Source organism: Canis aureus, chromosome 27 (assembly GCF_053574225.1).
Source record: "Canis aureus isolate CA01 chromosome 27, VMU_Caureus_v.1.0, whole genome shotgun sequence".
Taxonomy (NCBI): Eukaryota; Metazoa; Chordata; class Mammalia; order Carnivora; family Canidae; genus Canis; species Canis aureus.
The window spans coordinates 27,113,477-27,138,309 of NC_135637.1; the positions used below are offsets into that span (position 1 = coordinate 27,113,477).

At 51.5% G+C, this 24,833-nt stretch overlaps 2 protein-coding genes across 8 annotated transcripts in view; both read left to right on the top strand.

Moving 5' to 3' along the window:
- The window catches only part of SEC14L2 (SEC14 like lipid binding 2), a 19,966-nt gene extending 2,129 nt beyond the window's left edge, over positions 1–17,837 (top strand). For 3 of the 7 annotated variants that reach the window (XM_077874311.1, XM_077874315.1, XM_077874309.1), the window contains exons 2-12: positions 239–314; positions 4,750–4,793; positions 5,187–5,246; positions 5,520–5,708; positions 6,762–6,857; positions 7,035–7,095; positions 7,487–7,570; positions 11,318–11,424; positions 11,527–11,666; positions 11,830–11,999; positions 12,595–12,844. In XM_077874311.1, coding sequence (XP_077730437.1) covers positions 239–314; positions 4,750–4,793; positions 5,187–5,246; positions 5,520–5,708; positions 6,762–6,857; positions 7,035–7,095; positions 7,487–7,570; positions 11,318–11,424; positions 11,527–11,666; positions 11,830–11,999; positions 12,595–12,767 — 1,200 coding nt within the window. In that variant the 3' untranslated portion in view covers positions 12,768–12,844. Of the gene's footprint in view, positions 1–238; positions 315–4,749; positions 4,794–5,186; positions 5,247–5,519; positions 5,709–6,761; positions 6,858–7,034; positions 7,096–7,486; positions 7,571–11,317; positions 11,425–11,526; positions 11,667–11,829; positions 12,000–12,594; positions 12,845–17,579 lie in introns of those variants that run through there. The other 4 variants (XM_077874313.1, XM_077874312.1, XM_077874314.1 and 1 more) reach the window with 3 other exon arrangements.
- Positions 17,838–20,922: 3,085 nt separating this feature from the next.
- On the top strand, positions 20,923–24,428 carry MTFP1 (mitochondrial fission process 1). Its single transcript, XM_077874319.1, has 4 exons — positions 20,923–21,227; positions 22,148–22,275; positions 22,652–22,884; positions 23,855–24,428. Exons 1-4 carry the CDS (start codon positions 21,161–21,163, stop codon positions 23,925–23,927), a joined length of 501 nt encoding a protein of 166 aa, XP_077730445.1. The 5' UTR covers positions 20,923–21,160; the 3' UTR covers positions 23,928–24,428.
- The last annotated feature ends 405 nt before the right edge of the window (positions 24,429–24,833 follow it).

Below are 24,833 nucleotides of genomic sequence, written 5' to 3' on the forward strand. Positions count from 1 at the left end.
GCCACACTAGGGAGTGTGGAAGTGCACACAGCCAGGCAGGGGTAGAGTGTTACTCCCTTCCCGCCTCCTCCTTGCTATCCACTGAGGCAAAGAGTGCACCATGCAGCCTACGTGCTCAGCCGGTGTCTGCAGAGTTGACCCATGCTGTAGAGGGGTCCAGCACAGTCCCTATGGAGAGTCCTGGGCAGCGGGTGGTCAGGGTGGGACCTGCCACTCACCCTACTACCTCTCCCTACAGTTTCGGGAGAATGTCCAGGATGTGCTGCCCACCCTGCCGAATCCAGATGACTATTTTCTCCTGCGCTGGCTCCGAGGTGAGGGAAGAGGGGCTGCGGGAGGCTGGGGCAGGGGCTTGTTCTGAGTAGCAGAATGGCACCCTCTGGGAACCTTGCCCCTGGCAATCTGCAAATCTGGAGAATTCAACCTTTAGAGCCAAAAGGGCCCTTGGCGATTACGTAACCTTGACCCTCCTATTGAGTAGATAATGACACTGAGGCTCAGAGAGGTGAAGTAACTTGTTCCAAGTCACACAGCGTTTGAGCTACAGGCAGAGAGAAGTCTAGAGCTGGTGGGCTGACTCCCAGCCCAGTGCACTTTCCACCCATTCCATAAATCCACTCTGCTGATGGACTTTGGGGAAGTGGATTGAGGAGAAGCCTAGCAAGACCCAGCCATGTGGGAAGCTTGAAGCAGAGCCAAGTTTAGAACCAGAGTGCAGGCCCCTGGGAGAGGCTGATCCCCCTCTGTGGCCTTTGGGGATGGCAGGCCAGCAGTTTAGGGCAGAGTTTAGCTTGCAGGAGGGACAGAGTGCCTAACTTAGGTAGACAAGACTACCCTCGAGCCCCTACCGGGTTCCAGAGCCCTGAGTTCTAGGTCTAGCTCTGCCCTGGCCAGATGATGGCATGTGGGCCAGGTGCACACATCTGCTTTAGGTTCCTCTCTGGTAGAATAGGACCAGACAGGCTGCCCTGCCTGTTGCAAGATGTAACAGGATGGAACTCTGCATGTGGTAATGAAATGCATGGCTTTCTCGGAGCATCAGAGTACAACTCAACCCCATGCCCCAACTCCTGAGATCTCTCCTTTCTTTTTTCTCTTCTGCTCTCATGTGCCACCCTCTCTGATTCCTGTGACACTTCTTTTTTTCTTTATAAAAACTTTATCCCTGGCCATTGAAATAATAGAGAAAATTCCACTGTGTTAGGCTAGCAGAGATTCAGTTGTGATATAGACTCATGGCCCCCAACACTAAAGTGTATACCATGCCCGATTGTTTATTTATAGACATAGACACACACATACTTAACCCAGGGGTCTTGGGACAGGTGAAGAGATGTATATTTCTTTTCTGGCCAGAAATGGAGCTGCCACACTCTGGGGACCTACTGGGAGGCACCCTAGGGGTGGTGCAGCCAGGAAAGCCACATGGGGCCCCTTGTGTCTCTGAAAGTACCACTTGACCCTTTCCCCCAAAATGCTGTGACCACCCCCCACCGAGCCCACTCAGGTTGGGTGGAGGGGCAGCACGGGGGCGCAGTGCAGTCGGTCCAGCGCTGGAGGATATTTTGGTCTAGCATTTGCTGAAGGACTATAGCTAGAAGTGGGTGGGTAGTCAGCGTGGGAAGGCTGTGCTGCCTTAAAGAGCCAGATGCAAGATGATCAAACACACCACCGAGCTGCTGTTAGGTAGAGAGTGGTTTCAGAGAGCTGAATAATAACGCAGCTCTTTTATCTGAGAGGAGGCTGCCTGGGCTCCTGGTGGTTGGTTTCCCAGGCATTCCTAACTCCCCAGTCCTGAGATAACCCCTCTCTTTGCATGCAAGAATATCGGAAGAGTGGGGCACATGGGCGGTTTGGTCTGTTAGGCGTCTGCCTTTGGCTCTGGTGCTGATCCTGGGGTCTTGGGATCGAGCCCCGAGGCAGGCTCTCTGCTCATCAGGGAGCCCGCTTCTCCCTCTCCCTCTGCCTGCTGCTCTGTTTGCTCATGTTCTCTCTCTCTCTCTCTCTCTCTGTGTCACATAAATAAATAAAATATTAAAAAAAAAAAAAGGATATCGAAGAGTATAGTCATCCTCCTTTGCCAGATGGATGGCCAGTGGGAGGCCTTGCCAGCGGAGGCCCAGAGCGGGGAAGGCACGTACCTGAAGGTACACAGCTAATGAGAAGCAGAATCAGGGCAGCAACCAGGGGCCTCAGGCTTTCAGGCCAGTGTTCTCTCCAGGAAGCCACAGCTGCCCCCTGAAGCCACGCTCTGCCTCTTCAGACAGAGGAAATGTCTCCTTGGCACTTTATTTGTGCCTTACATTTCCCGGGCAGGAGCTCAGGCCTGGTCAAACTCTACTGTGAATTTTAATTAGGGTTTTTGTTGCCTTTTTTTTTTTTTAAGGAAACCTTTTCCCTCTCTGCCTTTGATTCTAAAGGAAACCTTTTCAAAGCGCATGCTAGCAGTATGTCTTTCTCTCACCTAGGTGTTAGTTCAGGCTTCCACTCTCGGCCCCTTCCCCTCACACGGGTTTAGTTTTCTGTGGGCCTCCTGGCCCTGATAGCTGTCATACTAGTCTGTACTGCTTCCCCCTGACTGGGCTGAGCTCTGGGCTTCCCAGCAAGGAGGATCAGATGGCCTGATGAAAACAAGAAGACGGTAGAAACTGTGTGCCTGTCGGGGAGGAAGGGGGCAAAGCAGGTCTGAGTCTCCTCCTTCTTCAGGATTCAAAAGTGATCAAATAAGAACCCAGGATAGCTGCTCCTAGGTCATGTTCTCTGGCAGTGCCCTAAGCCATGCTTTGATCTGCCCCAGACCAAGGCACAGGAACCCTGGAGAGGCCTGACTCAGCAGGCACCGGGAGGCACCATGCCGGGTGCTGCCAAGGCCAAGTGGCAACTCGGGGAGGGCCCTCAGAGAAGACCCTGGGTGTTGGGTGCTGGCAGATACGGGCTAACTAGAGAGCTGTCCGGAGATAAGGGGTCACACACACTTCACCACCACTTCTGTTCCTATGGAGGATTCCCACTCTCACAAACCAACTGGGCTCCCCCATCATGATAGTGTGTTGCTTAGCATCTTTCATGTGTTTCTAGATCATTGATGATTCAGTTGGAGATGTGCAGTATCTGAAAGTCACACTGGGAGAAAGGGGAATGGCTGAGATGCAAACCCAGATTATATTCCTCCTAAAGCTCCCCCTTGCTGCCATGATGGTGCATGAAATGTGGCCATCGGAAGAAACTTCTTAACAGTAAAGGCCGTCAAGTTCTACAAATGTGTGTGTGGCACCGATGACGGGTGTGGCATTGGTCAAATCTCTTGATGTCCTCTTCGGGTGCAGGACAGTGGAGTGGATTTCATGATAGCAGAGTCAGGGAATATGCTTGGCCACTCCCAGAGATCAGTGATTAAGGGACCGGTGACAGTCCAGAGGGCAGCCTGTCTGGCCCAGGTTCCAGGGCTGTCAGCAGATCTAGATGTCAGTCAGATCCAGAGGACAGAGGGCTGGGAGGGACAGTTCATAGGTCAGTTGGCAAAAATTGATCAGAATCTGGATCTCAGAAACTCCCTAAAGGATGAAATGGAGTGAGCCAACGGTAACAAGATGAAATCTGATAGGGATGTATCCAGAAAACCGCTTCACAACATATGGGATGGAGCCTTAGCTGCAGCACAGCTGAAAAGGATTTGGGAGGGTCAGTTGACTATAAGCTCCATCTGAGTTAAGGGTATGACTGTTGCCAAGAAAGTTCTTAGGCTTTATTGGAGAAGGGTAGGCAACACCTGGTGCTGTGCTCAGTTCTGGGCAGCCCGCTTTAAGTAGGACACTGGCAGACTGGAAACCATCCAAAGGGAAGTTCTGTGGATGGACTTGAAACCGGGCTGTGAGGAATGGTCCAAGAAGGGATCTATGGATGGGCAACCTGACGGCCGAGGGGATGCAGGTGGCAGCCCAGAATTCACCAGTATTGGAAAGCGTGTCATGTGGCTGAGGAAGGGATCCTACTTTCTGAGTGCCTCCTGCAGTGGATCTCCGTTTAGCATAACCATGAGCACTGAGTGCAAATAGCAGCTCGGATTATCTGGAAGCAGGTGGTTTTGGGGGGCAGTGAGGTCTTTGTGTTCAAGCTTGAGCAGGATGACTTGGGGATTGGAGCATCAGATGAAGAGTTGGCCTAGGTGAACTTTAATTCTGAAGCTTTCCAGGAACCCTGGGAGGAGGGCCCTCTGTGTCCCATGAGGGTCTGTGTGGGTCCTTGGCAGATATGGCAACGTTGACTGGAGGCTCATCAACCCTTCTGTCCTCAGGGGATATTCTACTAGATCTGCCCCAGATTATGGGGCAGCTGTGTTCATCTTTGAACTGTAGGTCAAGTTCTCAGAACTGGATGTTAGACCGTGAAGGAGATTAACTTTGTGCAAAGGGGGAAGGCTGATTGATAAAGGGGTCCAGGGTTCACTTTCCTTGAGAGGAGATGAGATCTTTCACCTGTTGCATCCACTAGGGTAAAATTCTTTTGATTCTGAAATTACAAGGCTGCACCCACCTGCCCTGATCCTTGACCTGCTCTTTCGGGATAGTGGTGTTCCAGAAACCCCTAGAGAAGGTCTTCCTAATAAGCTTCTGCATGGTGGAGTGATTTAGGAGTCAGCTGGGGGTGAAGTTGGGGAGGAGTCAGCCCCAAGCACAGGAATAGAGAAATCTCCCTTACCTTAGATGCCCAGGCCGCTGGTCTAACCCTGACCACATTTCCCTGTTACAGCAAGAAACTTCGACCTGCAGAAGTCCGAGGCCATGCTCAGAAAGGTGAGATCCATTTGGCTCCATATCCTACTGTTGCCTGCCTCGGTTCCCACCCATCAGAATCACACTGGGCTTGGACTTCCTTTGCCCACTCTGCCCACTCGATCACAGCCTCTGGCTCGTGTGGCATATCTGAGTATTAGCTGACCACTGTTGCCTTATCCCTTTGGGACAAAGTACATTCCCTTCCCTGGTAACACAGAGCTTTCATAGTTCTGGGCCAGCTAAGAATTACAGTCCATTCTGCACAGACCTCAAAAACAGGCAGTGCCTTCTTCTCCAGTCCTGCCACTTGCCTTCTCGTGACATACCTGGGGCACGGTGTTACCTATTGTTGGATGTCTTAAGGGGTTCCTCCATCCCAGCTTTTTTAAAGTCCTGACTGTATGTTTGCAGCACGTGGAGTTCCGAAAACAAAAGGACATTGACCACATCACAAGCTGGCAGCCTCCAGAGGTGAGGACAGATGATCTTACCCCACCCACTATGTCAGTTAGGTCCATCACACCTACAATCTGTATCCCGAGTCTGTCGGACTGGGACCCTCAGAGGAGAGGTCTGACCATGCCAAATGAGCCCTAAGGGTTCCAGAGTGGGTATCCATTGCCATCCAGGGGGAAAGGCTGTGGAAGGAGAGCCTGATGAACCCATAGAAAGGTCCCGGGATACAGGGAAGGCATGGCCTCCCCTGACCTGCTGACCAGATGCCCCTTCTATGTCTTTGCCCAGGTGGTCCAACAGTATCTGTCAGGGGGCATGTGTGGCTATGACCTCGACGGCTGCCCCATCTGGTACGACATCATTGGACCTCTGGATGCCAAGGGTCTACTCCTCTCAGCCACCAAACAGGACTTGCTCAAGACCAAGATGCGGGACTGTGAGCGGCTCCTGCAGGAGTGTGCCCGCCAGACCGAAAAGGCGAGTGGGCTTAGCTCGGTTGAAAACGAGTTCATCACTGTGAAGTGTTCAAGCAGAAGCGGGCATATCACACAGGGATTTACGCATAACTTCAGGGCTGAGGCCCAGAGGTTTGGATTTCACGGACAAGTGAAATCTCAATGTTTTAGGGACTGACCCGTGTTGCCACATTTCTATTTTTTTCCAGGGCTTAAAAGGAAATTTACCGGCTACTGTTGCTATAATTAACCCTCAAAACTATAAGAATGGCATAGTCTCAGAATAAAGGGAAGTCCTTTCAATTAAAGAAATTTACTTTCATAGATAACATACTACATTATATTGCTTTTCTCATTCATCTGAGCATCTGTAAAATCTTTGTCATAGTATTGGGTTCTGTTGGTGTAGATGAGCTCAGAGTCTGTGCTTCTCTAACGCTGCATTCAAAAAAAGATAAGGACAGGTGATTCCCTCTCTGAGAAAAAGGCTAAAGGGAGAGAGCTGGAGCCACCCCGATCTTCCTTCCTGCCTTCCTCTCTAGCTGGTGTAAGGATGCAGTGAAATGATGTCATATATCTGGAAACATCTCAACACTGTCATTCACAAACTTGCACTGAGAGCCTAATGTGTCCAGAGACCCTGCAGGCTGCGGATGCAGAGAAGCGCTAGATGGGCACCCTTGAGGACTAGGTTGGACTGAGAGTCTCTGTGCCTGTGTGCCAGATAAGTGGTCACATGAGGCCCCATGGACTGGGCGCTACCAGGTGCTGCGCCCAGAGGAAGAGGCAGGCCATCAGGCCAAACTGCAGAACAGGAGGGACCTCAGATATAATCTAGATCCACCCAGTTGTTTACTGGATAAGAACAGGGACACTTAGGCAGGAAGAGTGACGAGCCTAGTCTACAGTTTTGGCCTGGGGGTGATTATCTCAATTCGGAAAACTCTAGATATGGCCCCGCCCAAATACGGTTGCCATTTCAGCACACAAGCAAATCAGCTTCTTGCCCTGAACTGGAGTAGGTTTCTGCAGTGCAGCAGCCTGATGTGACTTTCTGCCCCTCTGCCCCTTGCAGATGGGGAAGAAGGTGGAGACCGTCACCCTGATTTATGACTGCGAGGGGCTTGGCCTCAAGCATCTCTGGAAGCCGGCAGTGGAGGCCTATGGGGAGGTGAGGGGTGGGGCTGGGAGGAGGGGTGGGGAGAGGAAAGAAAGTGGGTGTAGGCCACCCTGCTGGGATGCCCTGTGGGTGAGGCCATGGGGGCCAAGTCTAGCCTGCAGAAGGCAGGGCCTTCCTCCCTGGTACAGAGGTCTGAGCTTGCTGGACTCGGTGATCTTGTTTCCACAGTTTCTCTGTATGTTTGAGGAGAACTATCCTGAAACGCTGAAGCGTCTTTTTGTTGTTAAAGGTAGGTTGGGAGCTATCTGTGATGAAGTCAAATGGGAAGGAGGGGCCAAAAGCATTCCTGGGCCAGATTCAGGAGAGTAGAATGGGATGAGCCAGAGGAGGGCATCTGAGGACCCCTGACATAGGCAGACCAATTCACAGTTCACAAAGCTTTTAGGATTTATTACCTCCTTGGAACCTCTTGGACCGGTGACGTAGGAAGGCTATACCCGCTGTCCAGACAGGGAAGCTGGAAGTAAGAGGTGGCCATGCCAAGCCTCGCATCCTGGGCTGCCTGTGTGGGCCCCACAGCACTAGGGAACCTGTGACCTGACACAGGGGTCTGTGGAGGACACTATCAGGGACAGGGTGAGCTCTGCTCCTGGTCTCACATTGCTTGGTCTCTGTTCCAGCCCCCAAGCTGTTTCCTGTGGCCTACAACCTCATCAAACCCTTCCTGAGTGAGGACACACGCAAGAAGATCATGGTCCTGGGGGGTGAGTAGCCCAGACTCTTCTCAATACCATGGGATGGTACACGACCCAAATCGGAGATAGGTTTAGAAGTGTCTAGGGCAAAGGCTTCCTCTGTTGGGTTGGTAGTGGTGGGACCCAGGAGCAAGTGGGGGCTGGGCTAGGGTCTTCCCTTCTGTTTTCATAAGCACTCTTTCTCTCAAACACTCTGGAAGAAAGTACTGAGCACTGTAGGTGCAAAGATGAATGAAACACCAATCTTTTTTGTCTTTTTAAAAAAAGATTTTATTTATTTATATGAGAGAGAGAGAGAGAACAGCAGGGGGAGGGGCAGAGGAAGAAGTAGATTCCCAGCTAAGCGAGAAGCCCGACTCAGGCTCCATCGTAGGACCCTGTGATCATGGCCTGAGCCAAAGGCAGACGCTTAACTAACTGAGCCACCCAGGCACCCAAAACACCAGTCTTGTTCTCAGGGAGCTTACAGTATTAACAGGAGAGAAGCCGGTAGAGAGAAAGGGACAATACAAGCTAGAAAAGGTACTAGAAATGGCAGAGGGAAGTGCCACAGAGGTCACAGGAGCAGAGGTTGCTTTTAGTTAGGGGCAACTAGGAGTGGCTTCCTTTGATGAGCACCTGCTGTGTGCCAGCCCTGGACTAGGTGACAAAGATGAATCAGCGTCCCTGGCAGTGCTCTTGGGGAAGGAGAGTCACAAATAGACATGTAGCAGCACTGCACGTTAAATGTAAAAGCGGGGAATAAAGAAGGGGGTGGGAACAGCGAGCAGGGGCACTCACCCCTCCTGACCCCAGTTAGGGGATGCCTACCTCATCTGAGTGCTAGGGAATGAGTAAGAGGCAGCCAGATGAAGCCAGGCGGGAAGCCGCTGGGCAGAAGGAATAGCACTGAGCACAGACCTTAGGCGCTGTGGCTCAGGCCGTTGTAGAGAGCATGGCAGGGCGGCGGGGTGGCAGGGCGTGGGGAGAGGTGCAGCTGGAGGGGAGCCGGGAGATAGGGCACCGTGCTGGGAAGCCGGGACACAGCTCCACGGGCTGTGGGGAACCAAAGAAGGGTTCTGAGCAAGGGGAGTACCAGGATCAGACTTTAAATGCAGACACATTTGACCAGCAAGCCTGTGAAGGACAGGTACCAGTGTGCGTATACCAGGGCCGCAGTCCATGCAAGAGACGTTGCAAGCCTGAGCTGGGCAGGGGGAGGGTAGAAATAGAGGAGCCCGGATGGCTCAGATGGTTAAGCATCTGCCTTGGGCTCAGGTCGTGATCCCAGAATTCTGGGGTGGATCTGCTTCTCCCTCTCCCTCTGCCTGCTGCTCCCCCTGTTTGTGCTGTCTCTGTGTCAAATAAATAAATACATCTTTAAAAAAAAATAAAAAGAGAACTAGTTATGAGCTCAGTACAAAGCAACATTTAAAAAAAAAGAGAGGCCGGATCTGGGACTTACTTAAGAAGTAAAACAGCAGAACCTGATCGCATTGGGTGTAGGAAAGGAGGAAGAGAAATCTAGAATGACTTTCTGGTCTCTGGCATGAATGACTGAGTATTATAATCACTGGTGACATTAGTTCAGCTGGGGACACAGCTGGAGGAATTAGCTTGACACTGAGTTTGAGGAGTCTGTGAGATCTACAGATGTTGGGGATGCTTGGGCCTGAAGCTGAGGAGAGAACCCCAGTTTGGAAATTTGGGAGTTATCAATTAAGCCGAGGGATGCCTGGGTGGCTCAGGGGTTGAGCATCTGCCTTAGGCTCAGGGCGTGATCCCAGGGTCCTGGGATGGAGTCCCCCATTAAGCTTCCCCTAGGGAGCCTGCTTCTCCCTCTGCCTATGTCCCTGCCTCTCTTTCTCTGCCTTTCATGAATAAATGGATAAAATCTTAAAAAAAAAAAAAAAAAAAAAAAAAAAACCCTGGGAACTTTGAGCTCAAGAGCAGGTGGAGCAAGAGGAGCCCACCAGGGAGAAGGAGGAGTGATTGATGAGGTTGGCAGGGCCTCACTCGACAGAGACTGGATACGCAGGGGAGTCAGGCAGACATTGAGGCACGAGGGGAAGCAGCGAGGAAGATGCCCAGGAATCAAGCCAGCCGGGATAGAGAGGAGCTGACTTTTGGCGGAGTGTTAGTGGAATGGGTGGGAAGAAAAGGCCAGAAAGGTAGATTGGGACTGACTCATGTCAGGCTTGATGCCACCTATGGAGTCGGCCTTGGGGGTAGGTAAGAGGGATTCTGAAGGTTTCTGAATGTTCCCCATCAGGCAGCATACCAGAGGTGGAGATCTTCCCCATGTGTATTAGTGAGCCCTGGGAGTGGCGTGAAGCATTCTGGAAAGTACAAAACTTCTGGGTTCTGGTCCTGACTCTGGCAGCAACAGAGTTCTGCTTCCTATTGCCTCAGTTTCTCTCTCTGTAAGATGGGAAGGGCCCCTCTGGCCCTATTCCAACTTTCCAGCTGAGCTGGGGGAAGAAATACAAAATCTGAGCAAAAGGCTCTGATGATTTTTGGCTTTGCTGCTGCTACCACCCACCATGAGCATGAGCCGGTCGGGTTTCCTGGCAGCAGAGCTGCAGAGGAGGTGCAGGCTGTTTTCCCACCCACACCTGAAGCCCTTTCAACCAGACCTGCCTCAGGCTCAGAAGATACGGGATCTTGAACAGAGGAGGGAAGACATTCACTCTGGGCTGGTCAGTGGAGCTTAAGAGCACAGATTACATTCTCCCCAAGACCTTAGATGCCATGTTCTAGGAGTTACATGGTCTCAGGACCCTAGAAATCTGAGGCTGTGAGACCCCGGACAGCCGCTGTGGGATTCTAGTCAGCATCAGTAGAGGACCTGGGTTCTACCCCATGGCTTGAAGCTGCTGCCTATTTATGGTCTCTAGGGTCAGCATGAAAAGGTTTCCAGTATCAAAATATTGTACTTGGCTGACAGTGGTTTAGGAATTTGGAGTTGGTGAAGTGGTTCTCAGCACTGGTTGCACTAGACTCAAACTCTCCTAGTCAGGAAAGGACTTGGTTATTTAAAAAAGAAAGAAAAAGGAGCCGAGTCACTGGCAGCTAGACAGCCTGAAAAACAGCAGAAGTGAAGTCGTGGCTGGGGTAAAGCCAAGGAAACCCATTTAAGGGGCCTCTCTATAGTGGCGCAGTCAGTAAGTCACGATTGAGCACGATTCCATGTAGGTAAAAGTAGGGGAGGAGACATGTGGTTGGACCTTCCTGGATGGAATTCCGTCTAACCAGGGTGGATCGGGCGATTCAGGCCCTCCTGCTTGCTACACATGCTGTTCCCTCTGCAGGGGATGCCCTTCCCTCTTTTCTTTGTGCCCTCTGATCGCATACCAGATATTTGTATCACCTGCCTGAGGGTGATGATTTACTCTCAGACACGTCTGGGGGCAGTTAACAGTTAACAGCACCTTCTCAAGGACTTAGTTCCCGTCCCTCCCACTGGAGCCCTGTGGGGCAGGAGGAACCAGGCTCAGAATGAAGGGATTGACCTAAGGTTCCTCAACTGGCCAGAGGCAATGGAGATAGGACACTGGATATCCTGATTCTTAGTCCAGGGAAAGGGCAGTCCTCTGGGTGATGGCTCCTCCTGGACCCTCTGCGGAGCTGAGTGCACATCATGTGCTTACAATGCCTGCATTTTGCGTGCTGCGGCAGACAGGTTTTTCCTGCCTCTTTTGTGTTGACCACAGGGCAGTGAGGAAATCTTGTCTAGTGACGATCCTTTTTTCCTCCTTCCTTCCCCTCTGCTGCCAGCAAACTGGAAGGAGGTTTTACTGAAATATGTCAGCCCTGACCAGCTGCCTGTGGAGTATGGGGGCACCATGACCGATCCCGATGGAAACCCCAAGTGCAAATCCAAGGTATGAGCTGCATAGTCCCCTGCATAGCCCATAGGGGCGAGGGCTCATCAGGGAAACCTGGCTCAAATGCACATTTCAGTTCACTCTGTGCTTTGCTTCTAGATCAACTATGGGGGTGACATTCCCAAGAAGTATTACGTGCGAGATCAGGTGAAACAGCAGTATGAGCACAGTGTGCAGATTTCTCGTGGCTCCTCACACCAAGTGGAGTATGAGATCCTCTTTCCTGGCTGTGTCCTCAGGTAGTGTTCTGGACCCTGATGGCCACCCGTGACTTTCAGCCATAGGTGCTAGTGGTTGGGCTGGGGTGGGAGGAGCCACCCTGGGGGCAGAACACCCCCCCCCCCCCACCGAGAGCACGCACACAGATGCAATCATGCCTGAATGAGAGGATGTCCCCTGCAGGTGGCAGTTCATGTCAGACGGTTCGGACATTGGGTTCGGGATTTTCCTGAAGACCAAGGTGGGGGAGCGGCAGCGGGCAGGGGAGATGACAGAGGTGCTTTCCAACCAGAGGTACAATGCCCACCTGGTTCCTGAGGATGGGACCCTCACCTGCAGTGATCCTGGCATCTGTAAGTACCTCTCTCATGGCTTAAAGCCCCTGCCCTGGCTGTCTGCCTGTGAGGTCCCTCTTCTTCTAAGGATTTAGGGTCTCAGACGTGAGAACTAGACATAGGGCTCCATCATTTTGACCCTCTCCTTACACAGATGAGGGAACCTAGGTTTGGGGAGGGGAAATAAGCAGGGGACCCACCTGGTTAGCAGCAGGGTGGGACTCTGACTTGATATTTCCAGGTTGAGGTGAGTCATGGTGCTAGGTGACCACAAGGTTTCAGAACACTTGCTCTCTGGTCCAAGTTTAACTGGATCTGTAACTGTGACCAGACATTTCTGGGGAATGCTCCTTCCCCAGACATCAGAGAGGCAGACCTGCCTCGGTGGGTGCAGGGATCCCAGGGTGAGCAGAATGCTGAAAAGCCCAGTCCTGACCCTATGAGTCTCACTTATCTTCAACTTGATCAAAAAACAGGTACAGAACACGAACAGGAAGTTTAGCCAGGAGGAATTGAGTGTTTTTACTTAAAGATTAAATTCCAAAAAAAAAGAAAAAAAAGAAAGTGTTTTACCTCCTTCAACTTTGTGGTATCAATTAAAATTTCCTTTCAGTGATTCTACTTCTGCAAATTTATCCTACAGAAATGTTGACACAAAGACACAAAGATATAGAGACAAGGATGTTCCTGGCAGCCTTAACTGGCAATAAACCAAATGGTCTTAAAAAGATCTTGTTAAATGAATTATGGCCCATGCATACAATGGAATACATTATACCCATTTGAGAGAATAAATTGACATGTAAGATGTCTGATACATGTTAAAAAAAACAAAGAATGAAACAGCATATGGTATACACACACTTTGTTGTTGTTTTTTTAAGTGTATACATTGAAAAGAATTCTGGGGAATCTGTGCTAACTCTAATGGTGGTTATCTCTGGGATGGTAGGAAGCTTCTAGAGGGTTTTACCTTCTTACACTAATTCTGCAACTATGTTATTTTACAATGATCATGTACTACATTTATAAGCAGAAAAACCACATACACACACAAAAAGCCCTTCAAATGTCCAGTTTTCTTTACATCGGAGCCAATGGGCCAGGTGTGGAAAGTCGATGAGAGCAAGGGCTTTATCATCAAGCTGACTTGGATTTGAGACTGACTGGTCCTTAGGCGTGTGACTTAGCCTCTCTGAGCTTGAGTTTCATGATTGCTATAATAGGGATCAAATTCTCTACCTCATGGGGATACATGATGATTAAATGGACAGCACTTAGCATAATGCCTGGTGTACAGCAAGCACTCAACACACTGTAGTCACCATTATAATAATTAGGGCAAGACCTGTGTGGGGGAAAAAAGACCATCGTGGAGATGGTGCTGGAGATGGGAAAGGCCCTATGCACCATTTCTAGGGCAGCATCACCAGGAGATATCGGAGCTAGCCCCCGGATGTCTCACACCATCATCCCAACTTCAGATGCTGTGTACTTCCCCACATGCCAGGCAACCTTTGGTCTCCAACACTCCTTTATTATAGATGCTCTGTGGTATGGCTCCCCAGGGGGGAGTATGCTTGTTAGTGAGCAAGCAGCCAGGTCCTTGGAGGAAAAGGCATATTACTGTATGCTTCAGCAAGAACAAGGCCTAGCACACCAGCCCGGATACTATTATCCACAGAGCATATTTGATATATAACCTTGAATTTTTATTTTTATTTTTATTTTTTTTAAATGTTTATTTATTTATGATAGTCACACAGAGAGAGAGAGAGAGGCAGAGACATAGGCAGAGGGAGAAGCAGGCTCCATGCACCGGGAGCCCGACGTGGGATTCGATCCCGGGTCTCCAGGATCACGCCCTGGGCCAAAGGCAGGTGCCAAACCGCTGCGCCACCCAGGGATCCCAACCTTGAATTTTTAAAAAGATTTTTATTAGAGAGAGAGAGAGAGGATTGTAGGGGGAGAGGGAGAGGGACAAGCAGACTCCCCATGGAGCAGGGAGCCCGACCTGGGGCTCAGTCCCAGGACCCCAGGATCATAACCTGAGCTAAAGGCAGACGCCTAGGTGACTGAGCCACCCAGGTGCCCTAAGCTTGATTTTTTTTTTTTTTAAGTGGACAGGAAAGCTGAGGTATAGAGAAGGGATGTTATCTCTCCCACAAAGTAGCTTGCATACACACCAAAAGACAGAAGACATGAGGGAATCCTCGAGTTCTGGTCCAGATCTCTAGGCCATAGCCTATCCTAGAGATGATCAGGTCTACCCCTGATGTGACAGGGGGTAGAGTGGAGTCCCAGACCAGGGGAGTAATTTACCCAAGATCATATAGCCAGTAGCAGCACCCAACCCATTTCCCAGCATGGCCTATTACTGTCTATATTATCTGAAGGATAACAGCCTAAGAAAGGACCCAGGAACAATACAATATAATCTGGCTTAGGTTTGCAAACCCAAATTTATTTTAGCTTTTCTTGGATACATTCCCAGATCGAACATTTATCTGCCTGTGGGGCCTTGACTGGGAACTGCTTCTTGTCCATTCTAAGGAGGATTAGAGGCAGGTCTCAGCACCCACGTCCCCTCCCCAGGTGTAAAGACAATGAGGTGGAATCAGCTGTTGTCTGGAGCCATGGCTCAGGTTAGACCTGAGCCCATAAAGAACCCAGTATTAGGTTACAAGCTCACCTGTGGGAGGGCAGCGCTTTTGAAGAACCAGGCGATTCCCTGGGAGTGGAACATAATCACTCCGTGGAGAAATTAAAACTCTGTGCCAGCCTCCAAAGGCAAGAGCACATGGATCCACCTCAGGCCATTCTGGTCCTTGCCCAACTGTACTTAACTAGTAAGGTGGAGAAGCAAAGTCTGAATTGATTTTACTTATTTTTTTCTCAACTAATAATTCCTGAGAGCCTGAGTGTAGAATAATACTAGGAAAGAAGAGGATTCAGAGAAAAGATCTGGACTTTGTCCACCAGGAGTGCAAAACATAGTTTAAAAGACCTAAAACACTGGATGAAGGTTCAACAGTACTGCCAGGCAGTGCTGGGGAGAAAAGAGCCCAGCTAGGCTCCAAGAGGCCTGGTTTCTGAGTCCAGCTGTGCAACCAACTCTCCAAGTGTTTTGAGCAAGTGTCTCTAAATAATTAGCTTTTGCTTTCCTTCTCCTTAAAATAAGGAGAGTGGGCTACAGCAGGTGGTCTTTTTGTGTGTGTTTATTTATTTTTAAGATTTCTATTTATTTATTCATGAGGACAGAGAGAGGCAGAGACGTGGGCAGAGGGAGAAGCAGGCTCCTTGTGGGGAGCCTGATGCAGAACTCGATCCCAGGACCCCGGGGTCCCAGGATCATGCCCTGAGCCAAAAGCAGACATTCTACCATTGAGCCACCCAGGAGCCCCTATTTTGTATTTAAGTAGGCTCCATGCCCAATATGGAGCTTGAACTCACAACCCTGAAATTAAGAGTCACATGTTCTACTAGCTGGCCAGCAAGGCCCTTCTAGAGCAGGAGTCTTTTTTTTTTTTTTTTTAAAGATTTTATTTATTTATTCATGAGAGAGAGAGACACAGGCAGAGGGAGAAGCAGGCTCCATACAAGGAGCCCAACGTGGGACTTGATCCCGGGACTCCAGGATCACATCCTGGGCCAAAGGCAGGCGCCAAACAGCTGAGCCACCCAGGGACCCCCCCCCCAGAGCAGCAGGTCTTAATCTGGGGTTTGTAGACTTCCCAGAGCAGTGACTGTAAAGCTTAAAGACCAAACACCTCTCTTTTATAACATACAGAGTCTAATTTACTATTCTGAAATGAAATTAATGGATAATACAACCCACCTAAATACGTACTTTAAAAAGTGACAGAATCGCTCGTCAGGAGAAATAAAGGGAAGCTAATTTAGAATACATATTTGTTTCCATATATAAATGAGAGGACACGATTACACCCATGTACCACCATTCTTCAGAATGGTGCGTTTCCCAATGGGAAACTCTGCCCCCAAGGGTCCATGATGGGCTCCAGGTGATCTGAAATGGTGTGCTTTCATCAGTCTCAAGGGGGTTGGTTCCCCAATAAAGGTTGAGAAGTCCTAACCTGGAGGACCTCAGGGGGGCTCTACAGGTCTGTCAGTACATGATTAGTGTCAAAATGAACCATGCAATTCATGAACTCCACTTCCCTGGGGCCTGGGCCTCCAATAGCCCCTTCCTCATTTCTGAGGACAGACTATACAAGGCTGAGCCATCTCGATCCAAGGAGCTCAGAACTCTCCCCCAGCATGACTAATCCTGGTTGCTGGGACTCTGTCATCCAGGATAGTGAGGAAGTGTCCCTCTTTCCAGAGGGACTATTGGTTCCTTTTTTTTTTTTTTTTTAAGATTTTATTCATGAGAGACACAGAAAGAGGCAGAGACATAAGGAGAGGGAGAAGTAGGCTCCCTGCAGAAAGCCTGATGTGGGACTCGATCCCAGGACCCTGGGATCATGCCCTGAGCCAAAGGCAGACGCTCAACCACTCTGGAACTACTGGTTCTGAGAGACCTCTGGGGCAGAGAGGATATCAATGAGTAATACTCACTTCCCACCATGAAGAAAGTGTGGGTGGTGTGTCTGCCCAACATCTAAACTATGCATTTTATCTAGGGGCAGGAGAGGGGAGAGGTTAAACCTCAGGTTTAAATACATTTTTTGGAGGGGGGGCTTATTTAAATTTTTTTTTTTTTTTTCTTCTGGAAAAAGAGAAGATCAGGACAGGGAAAGGGCAGAGCCAGTGTTTTTGTTCTCACACTCTGTTCTCTTGAACGGCTGTTTGACTAAAAGGGAACAACTTCTCAAAAAGAAAAGGGGTAGATTAAAGGCATTCTGTTCCTTGGCCAAGGCTTCAAAGCCTTCTCTGCCAAGTTCATGCCCATTTTGAGTTTTCCGAATCTTTCAGAATTACAAACAAGGATGCGGTGCGCATCTTTGGCCATTTATCTTTTGGTGGGATAAATTCCTGGTTCCAAAACTCTGTATATTTTACCTTCTCCGGGCTGGTCTCTCCAGGGCCCAAGTTAGGCAACAGTGCTGCCACGGGGAAATTGCAGCACCATCACTTCCTCACCGTGTAACACTGTGACCTCCTTTTTATTATATGCTCTAAAGCAGAACTAATGCTGAACTTGGGAGTTATTTTGAGCAATAATATAATAGTATATATAGATTACCAATCCAGGGCTGAGACACCCAAGGAGCTATCGTTACCATTGCTGTTATTATTATGACAACTACTGCAGCTACTGATTTTGCTTTGCCAGTTCGAGCTCTAACTCCTCTGAAAAGCCTTTTACATGTTTTTATAGATGTCAGTCTATAGGGCCCTCCCCTTCCAACCACTGACAGATGTGGTTGCCTCTCTCACTCATCCTGGCACTCAGCATAGTCTTTCTTATATTTTGCCCCCTCTCTGTAAAGATCTGAAGTTTCAGAAGGTAAGGGACAATTGCTTATGCCACCTTGGTCCTCATTATGTACCACACACTGCCTTATTCAGTCAACACAAATCGCTGTCCTTTGTCAGAATTGCCTGACTGTCTGGTTTTCTGCCTCCCCTCAGATGTCCTGCGGTTTGACAACACCTACAGCTTCATTCATGCCAAGAAGGTCAGTTTCACTGTGGAGGTCCTGCTTCCAGACAAAGCCTCAGAAGAGAAGATGAAACAACTGGGGGCAGTCACCCCAAAGTAATGCCTCTCCTCACAGCAGACCTGGCTCCCTCAGTGTCTCCCTGTCAGTTTCTGTCCCTGTAGCCATCATTTCCCCAGTACCCAGATGCCCAAAAAAAGCTGGGCTACAAGAAAGACCTTGGGCTGAATTTGGGGAACTTTCATTTCAGAATTAGGAAGAGAGAGAGCAGCAGGAGAGGGTCTCCGTGCCTCTCAAATTACTAAGAGTCCCCCGGGGCTGGGCACCATGATAGGATCCACCATCCTATAAGCCGTGCCAACTTCACCTGTCCAGTGACAGCTGAGACAGGAAGGGAAGGGAGGGGAAGATGGGGGTGGCAGCAGGGAAGAAACTAGAAAAAGGGAGAGAGATTGAGACCTAACACTTCAGGGAAGCCGGCTGTAGGGGAGGAACTTGCTCCCAGTCTAGATCATAATGAGGAGTAGCAGGGTAGCAGATTGCTAGAGTCATGGTGGTGGGGGTCAAGGGCTCTTGTAAACTTCCTATCTCTGAGGCTAGGACCTCTTGGCGTTTCCCACCAGGTCTCAGGAGATGGCCTGACTCAGCACAGATCTTCCCACTCAGGGGTAGACAGGGAAGCCACCTTGAGACCTCTGCAACTCTTGGGACCCTAATTACTGTCAGTGACTCAGAGCTTCTCAGGACAGACACTTGGTACCCAGCCACTGTCCTTCCACGCAAACAAAGCACAGGGAAATCACCTCCAGGATCCCAGCTCCGGGGAGGGCCAGGGAGGCTGAGGGTGGGAGTGAATGCCGAGGCGTCCAACCCCCGCCCCGTCTCAGGGCCGCCAGCCTCTCATCAAGTAACTCTCCATCTGAGCATCCCACACAAAAATGACAAGTGACATCCAGACAGCAGATCTCGGTGAAGGCCCTCCCCAGTCTGGGTGTCCCACGGTGCCGGCCAGCCCGCCTCCTGACTGACCTCAGCAAGGCTTTGGCGGTCCCATCTCTGGGGGAGGCGTCCGGCGGGTGCTTTGGGTTCCTGGGGTCTGGCGGGGAGGCTGCCCGGGCAGGGGGCCAAAGGCCGGCCTGGCATCTGGGGGCAGCGACAACGCCCGGAAGGCCCCCGGCCCCTCCGGCCGGCGACAAGCAGGGCTGGCCCGGGAGGCGCTCAGCGACCGGGGACCGCACGTGCCGCCACGCCACGCCCTGCAAACGGACACGGGAAGGCGGCGCCGCCGGGGCCCGCGGGAGAGCCAGGCGCGGGCCCCGCGTGCGGAGACGCTCGGGCGAAGCGGAGGGAGGAGCAAGGGGCGGGGCCGGCCCGGCCGCTTACGAGGCGTCGTCCCGACCTTGGTTTACTACGCTCTGTTAGGAAAATTAACCAATGAATAAAGAAGCAACGTTCAGCGCACGGGGAATGGAAGTCAATGCCCACCACCTAGCTCCTCACTGCCCCTCACTCAGAGTGACAGAATTTGTGCCTCAGTAGCCTCACCCGGCCGCCAATAAGTGGGGTCCACGCGCAGAAGCCACCCGCTAGTCCTCTGGGGCGCGCGCTTCCCAGGGGACCCGACGACCAGCTTGCTTCCCGATTGGCCCAGCCGAAGGACCGCCTTCCGCCATCTTTGTTAAGGGCACCAAGGGGGCTGCTGGCCACCTTCAAGGTTTGGGCGGAGGCCCCGCCCCACTCGGTCTCACGGTGCGCACCGGAAGTTTCCTGCGCACGGACAAGTGCGGGTCTGGGGAGAGCGCGGCGCCCGCGGGGGGCACAGAGGGGGAGGGGAGCGGCCGAGCGACGCTCACGTGGTGCTAGGGACCGTCTCCTAATTCCCCGCCAGCGCTACCGGTGTTTCCGGGGCTATAGATCGCATTTGGCCGAGTCCCAGCTTCCTGCAAGGTCACCACCGCTGATCCGGCTGCCCTACACAACCATAAAATGACAAGAGACGCCGAGGACTAAAAATGAGGTCCTTTTTTTTTTTTTTTTAAAGATTTTATTTATTCATGAGAGACACAGATTGAGAGGCAGAGACACCGGCAGAGGGAGAAGCAGGCTCCCTGCGGGGATGGGGGGTGGGGGGCGGGGAGCCTGATGTCGGACTCCATCCCAGGACCCGGGGATCACGACCTGAGCCAAAGGCGGATGCTCAGCCACGGAGCCACCCAGGTGTCCCAAAATGAGGTCCTTAATACTGAATCAGTGGTCTTTATGTTTCCAATCTTTATTTGAAAATCATAAAAAGCTATTTCTTTAAAATGAGTGCCCTCTGGGTACCAGGCAACAGCCCTGTGGTTATGGCCCTGGATTGTTGGAAAGATTCAAGGAAATAATACGCGCACAGCGCTTAGAAGAGAGGCTTAACAAGTGAGCGCGCAGGAAATATGGGCCTCTAGTGGGTTTTACAGACGTAGCTAATAGGTGGCTCAACTGGGATTTGAACCCAGGACTACCTGTCTTTAATGGCTGCCTCTTTGCTAGCTGATACCTCCAAAATCCAAAGGATTCACAGCTTTAGTGAAGCGCACTCATTGTACACATGAAAAAACTGAGGTCAGGCTGGGGAAGAGTTTCTAAGTAATCGCTACTACCCAAGACCACTCATTCGGTTCTGCTCACTTCCCTGATGTCTTGTTTCCTTAGCCTCATTCATTCATTCATTCATTCATTCATTCATTCATACTAGGTCCTTCCCACAAGAATCGTGGTCTGGGGGTTACATCAATCCAGTTAGACCTCAGAACTTGATATATGAACATGGCACCTGGCAGGAAGGCACTGGAGTCCAAATATCCACCCTCCCCCCAGGCTCCTTAACTCAGCTCAATTTAAGAGCGCAGGATCTGGAGCCACTGCCTGGATTCAGATGCCAGCTTCACCACTTAGCTGTATGACTTGAGAAAGTGACCCATTTGTGTGTGTGTGTGTGTGTGTGTGTGTGTGTGCCCCTATTTCCTTGTCTGTAAAATGGGGGTCCCAGGTTGGTGGGATGCTTTAAGAAAGTAACCTGTCTAGAGTCTTCACCGAACGGTCTGGCCAGTGGTAAACTTAATAAATGATTTCTTAATAATTAATCCTTGCAACTGTCCCTGGAGTGAACACCGTGTTCCCCATTGAATAAATTAATAAAATGAGGCTCAGAGTACACAGTCTCTTGCCTGAGGTCACACAGCTATAAAGTGTAACCAGGAAGTGTAGCATGCCGCATTTGAACCCCCGTCTCCTGGGCTCCAAATCTACAGTCTGTCGCGGGTAAGGATTGCGACAGCCACTCAACCCCGGAGGAAACGTGAATATGAATCTGTGAAACCCAAGCCCGGGAGAGGGGCTTCGGTGCGCGGGGTAATTTGCAGACGCTCCCTGCTGGCGGGGACAGCTCGACCTGTGTCCTTCAGTCCGGGACCTTCGGCTGGTCCCGCCGCGGCAGCCCGGAGCCGTAGTGGAAGCTGAGGTGGGACCGGCAGCAGGACCGGCTGCAGGGGCTCCAGCCGAGCCAGAAGCGCCATGGCCGAGCCGCCCCCGCGGGGTGCCGAGCGCGACCTTTTCCGGGACACTTGGGTGCGGTACCTAGGTGAGTAGGGGGCGGGGGCACGGTGACCCCCCACCCTGGGGCTGGAGACGCAGAGGTCGCCAGACGCCAGCCAGAGGCCTGGAGAAGGGGGAAGGACCGCAGTCCTCATTGTGCCTGCGCCGGAGAGCGGGCTCAGAGAGGGCCAGACACTTGCCCGAGGCCCCGCAGCTCGGCCCTGCGCGGATCAGCCCCCCAGGCCTAAGCTCCAGGGCCGGGGGGAAGGCGCTGAGGGGACGTCGGGACCCTGGCCGTGGAGTGGGCATCTGGCCCTCATACGGGCTCTGCTTGGTGTTCGGTTTTCTTCTTGGCAGATAGAGATGAGCACAGTGTTCGTGGAGTGGTAGTTGTACGGGTAGAGGGAGGTGAGGCCCTGGAAGGACCTGGCACGTGCTGAGGGCCTCATCAGCCGACCTGCTCCCCATTGGCGCCCGTGCTTCCAGAACCCAGGCCGGGGGGGGGCGAGGGAATAATTGCGACTGTACCCAGCTCTCCCGCAATGGCCCCGGAGTCGAGGTGGACTTCATAGGTGCCTTTTTATAGAGCCGGAAACTGAAACTCAGAGAAATAAAATCACTTATCTAAGGTCACCCAGCTACTGCTTAGCGGGCTGGGATTAGGACTAGTGCCCCCTCGTGGAGCAAAATATCTCCCTTCCCCATAGCCGGAATTATTATTTTTTTATTTTTATTATTTTTATTTTTATTTATTTTTTAGAGAGACAGAAAGAGAAAGAGAGAGAGAGAGAGAGAGAGAGAGAGAATGTTATACAGGCTCCAAGCTCAGCACAGAGCCCATCGTGGGGCTCCATCTCACAACCCTGAGATCGTGACCTAAGCCGAAATCAAGTCAGATGCTTAACAGATGGAGCCACCCAGGCACCCCACTCCCTACACCAGAATTAAATGTCTTCTCCCCAACAGGCTATGCCAATGAGGTGGGAGAGGCATTCCGTTCCCTGGTGCCAGCAGCTGTGGTGTGGCTGAGCTATGGTGTGTCCAGCTCCTACGTGCTGGCCGATGCCATTGACAAGGGCAAGAAGGCAGGAGACGTGAGTGTTAGCCTGCCCCTCAACCCCCCACCCTAGTCCACTCCCTTTGTGATTTACCACAGCCTTGCATGTGGCAAAATCCCTGGTGGACGAATCCAATCCCTGCAACCTTGCCTGTTGCAGTCCATACCCCAGTCCTGTTTGTAGGTAGTGCACCCTACCCCTAGCCCTGCATGTGACACAGTCTGTACCCCAGTTCTGGATGTGAATGAGTCCACCCTCAGGCCTGAATTGGCACAGTCCAGAACCTGACAGTAGTGTGGTTCTGTCCCCATCCCCACTGGCCCCTTCCCTGCCCTGCTCCAGCCTCATTCCCTTGTCCACAGGATTTCCCACCTCTTCCCCTGCTGGATTAATTGTCTCTTGTTCCTACCAGGTACCAAGCCCGGAGGCAGGTCGCAGCACCAGGGTGACCGTGGCTGTGGTGGACACTTTTGTGTGGCAGGCTCTGGCTTCTGTGGCTATCCCAGGCTTCACTATCAACCGTGTGTGTGCTGCTTCTCTCTACATCCTGGGCACTGCCACCCGTTGGCCTTTGTCTGTCCGCAAGTGGACCACCACTGCACTGGGGCTTCTGGTCATCCCTGTCATCATCCATCCCATTGACAGGTGGGTGCCCCTCCCAGCCTCAGGGATCATCCACTCTACAGGTGGAGATAAGCTCCGAGAGAAGTGGGGTGTTCCCACTTTGCAGAAAACAATAGCAGCAGAGGCAGGGCTGGCAGTCAGGGCTCCTGAGGTAGAAAGGACTCTGTCCTGGCAGGTATTTGACAGGAAAGGCTTGGGAGGTGCCTTGAGGGTATAGGACACAGGACCAGTAGATTCTAGGAAGAAAGCCCAGTGTCACAGAACAGCCAGAGGCACGCAGGAACAGGTGCAAATTGGAGGGGATGGGTTTGGGGAGGTTTTGGTAACAGAAACCCGACTAAAGCTGGGTTAAGTAAAATAAGAATTAATTGTTTCATGAAACTGAAAAGTCCAGAGTTATGCTGCTTTCAGGCATGGCTGGATCTAGACACCCAAATGATGTCTTTAGGGGTCTTGATCTCCCCATCCTACTGCTCTTCTTTCCACACTACCCTATGTTGGCTTCACTCATTTTCCCCACGTGGGAGCAGAAATAGCCTCCAGCAGCTCCTAGCTTCCATCTCATCAGTTTAGCAAGCCCCAGAGGAAGCTTTTCATAACTGACCAAGAAAATCCCAAGGAAGGCTGTCATGGGTCTATTCTGGACTCAGTGCCCTCCCCTGAGCCAATTTCTCTTTTCTGATTGGCCACACTTGGGTCATCTGCCTGCTCTTAGAACCAGAGATGGGGCCAACTCAACCAGATCAACATAGAGTGAGAAGAGCAGTCTCTTCCCAAGGGAACATAGCTTAAATAAAGGCCCTAAGTGAGCTTTTTACCCTCTTTATGACTCAGTTTCCCCAGCTGAACAAAGAAAAGGATGATGTCTGCTACCTGGATGGCACTTGTGTCCTGCATCTAGGAGTCCCTTTCCTAGCCCTGACCTCCTACCTCCCTTTCCCCCCTCTAGCTCCCAGTGGTTACTTGCTCATCACTGTCCACCACCCCACAGGTCAGTGGACTTCCTCCTGGACTCCAGCCTACGCAAGCTCTACCCCTCAGTGGAGAAGCCCAGCTCTTCCTGACCCCACCCTGATAACTGGCCCATTCACTGCTCTAGTCCAACTTCCTCCTCCTGCCAGGGGGTACGGATGGATGCCTGGCTCCCTGAGTCTGAGGCCCGGGTATGTTTGAGCCAGATGGAAACTAAGAGAACAAAGACCTCAAGGAGCAGCAGCTGCCATGACTCACAGGAATGGGAGACCTAAACCCCATCTGCTTCCTTGGAATCTGTGATACCGAGAGGGAGTGGACCTGTCTTTTGACAGGAAAGTAACATCCTCCCATGGAGGATAAGCAGACAGGCCCAGACAGGGGAAGCCCAGATCACTTAGCAGTCTGGGAACCCAGGAGGCCCAGTGGCTTGGCCCTGCAAAAGTGTGGCTGAACCAAAAAGCAGCAAGTACCCGAAGAAATGCAGGGGTGCCATAGGGGGTACCCTGAGGACTGATTCTCCAGCTAGCTGATCTGCTCAGGCCTGGTTGGAAGGCAGGACAGCCCCCAGCCAATAAATTCTCAAGAAGTTGCGTTCTCTTCTTTTCTCTTGGGGATGAGCAGGGGTATGGCAGTGGGGAGCAGGCCCGGGGGCCCTCAAAGGTGGAGGCTGACTTCTGCCATATGTCACTTGCAGTAACCAGCGCAGGGCCTGCTGGGTACCTCCCCACCCACCAACGCTCCCCTGCAGATGCCTGGGATCTTTGGGCATTGACCTCTCAGCAAGCCTCCTAAAGCACCAACACCTCTGGAGGGGATGCTACCTGTGTCTGAAGGTGCCTGAGGTGAAGACAGCCCCCTGTACGAGTGTCACAGAGACTATCACCGGAGACTCAGGAGCCTTGGGGAAAAGGGAGTGACCCGGGGGCTGTCCCTGGGAGCATTGAAGGGGCATTCCTCCTTGATTCTGGGCCAGCCCCTTTTTTGGCTGCTAACAT

Bases quoted from the DNA above. Each gene is read 5' to 3' on its own strand.
- MTFP1 (XM_077874319.1), top strand. From the start codon at position 21,161: ATGGCCGAGCCGCCCCCGCGGGGTGCCGAGCGCGACCTTTTCCGGGAC. The intron at 21,228-22,147 runs GTGAGTAGGGGG...TCTCCCCAACAG, and splicing joins CACTTGGGTGCGGTACCTAG to GCTATGCCAATGAGGTGGGA. The intron at 22,276-22,651 runs GTGAGTGTTAGC...TGTTCCTACCAG, and splicing joins AGGGCAAGAAGGCAGGAGAC to GTACCAAGCCCGGAGGCAGG.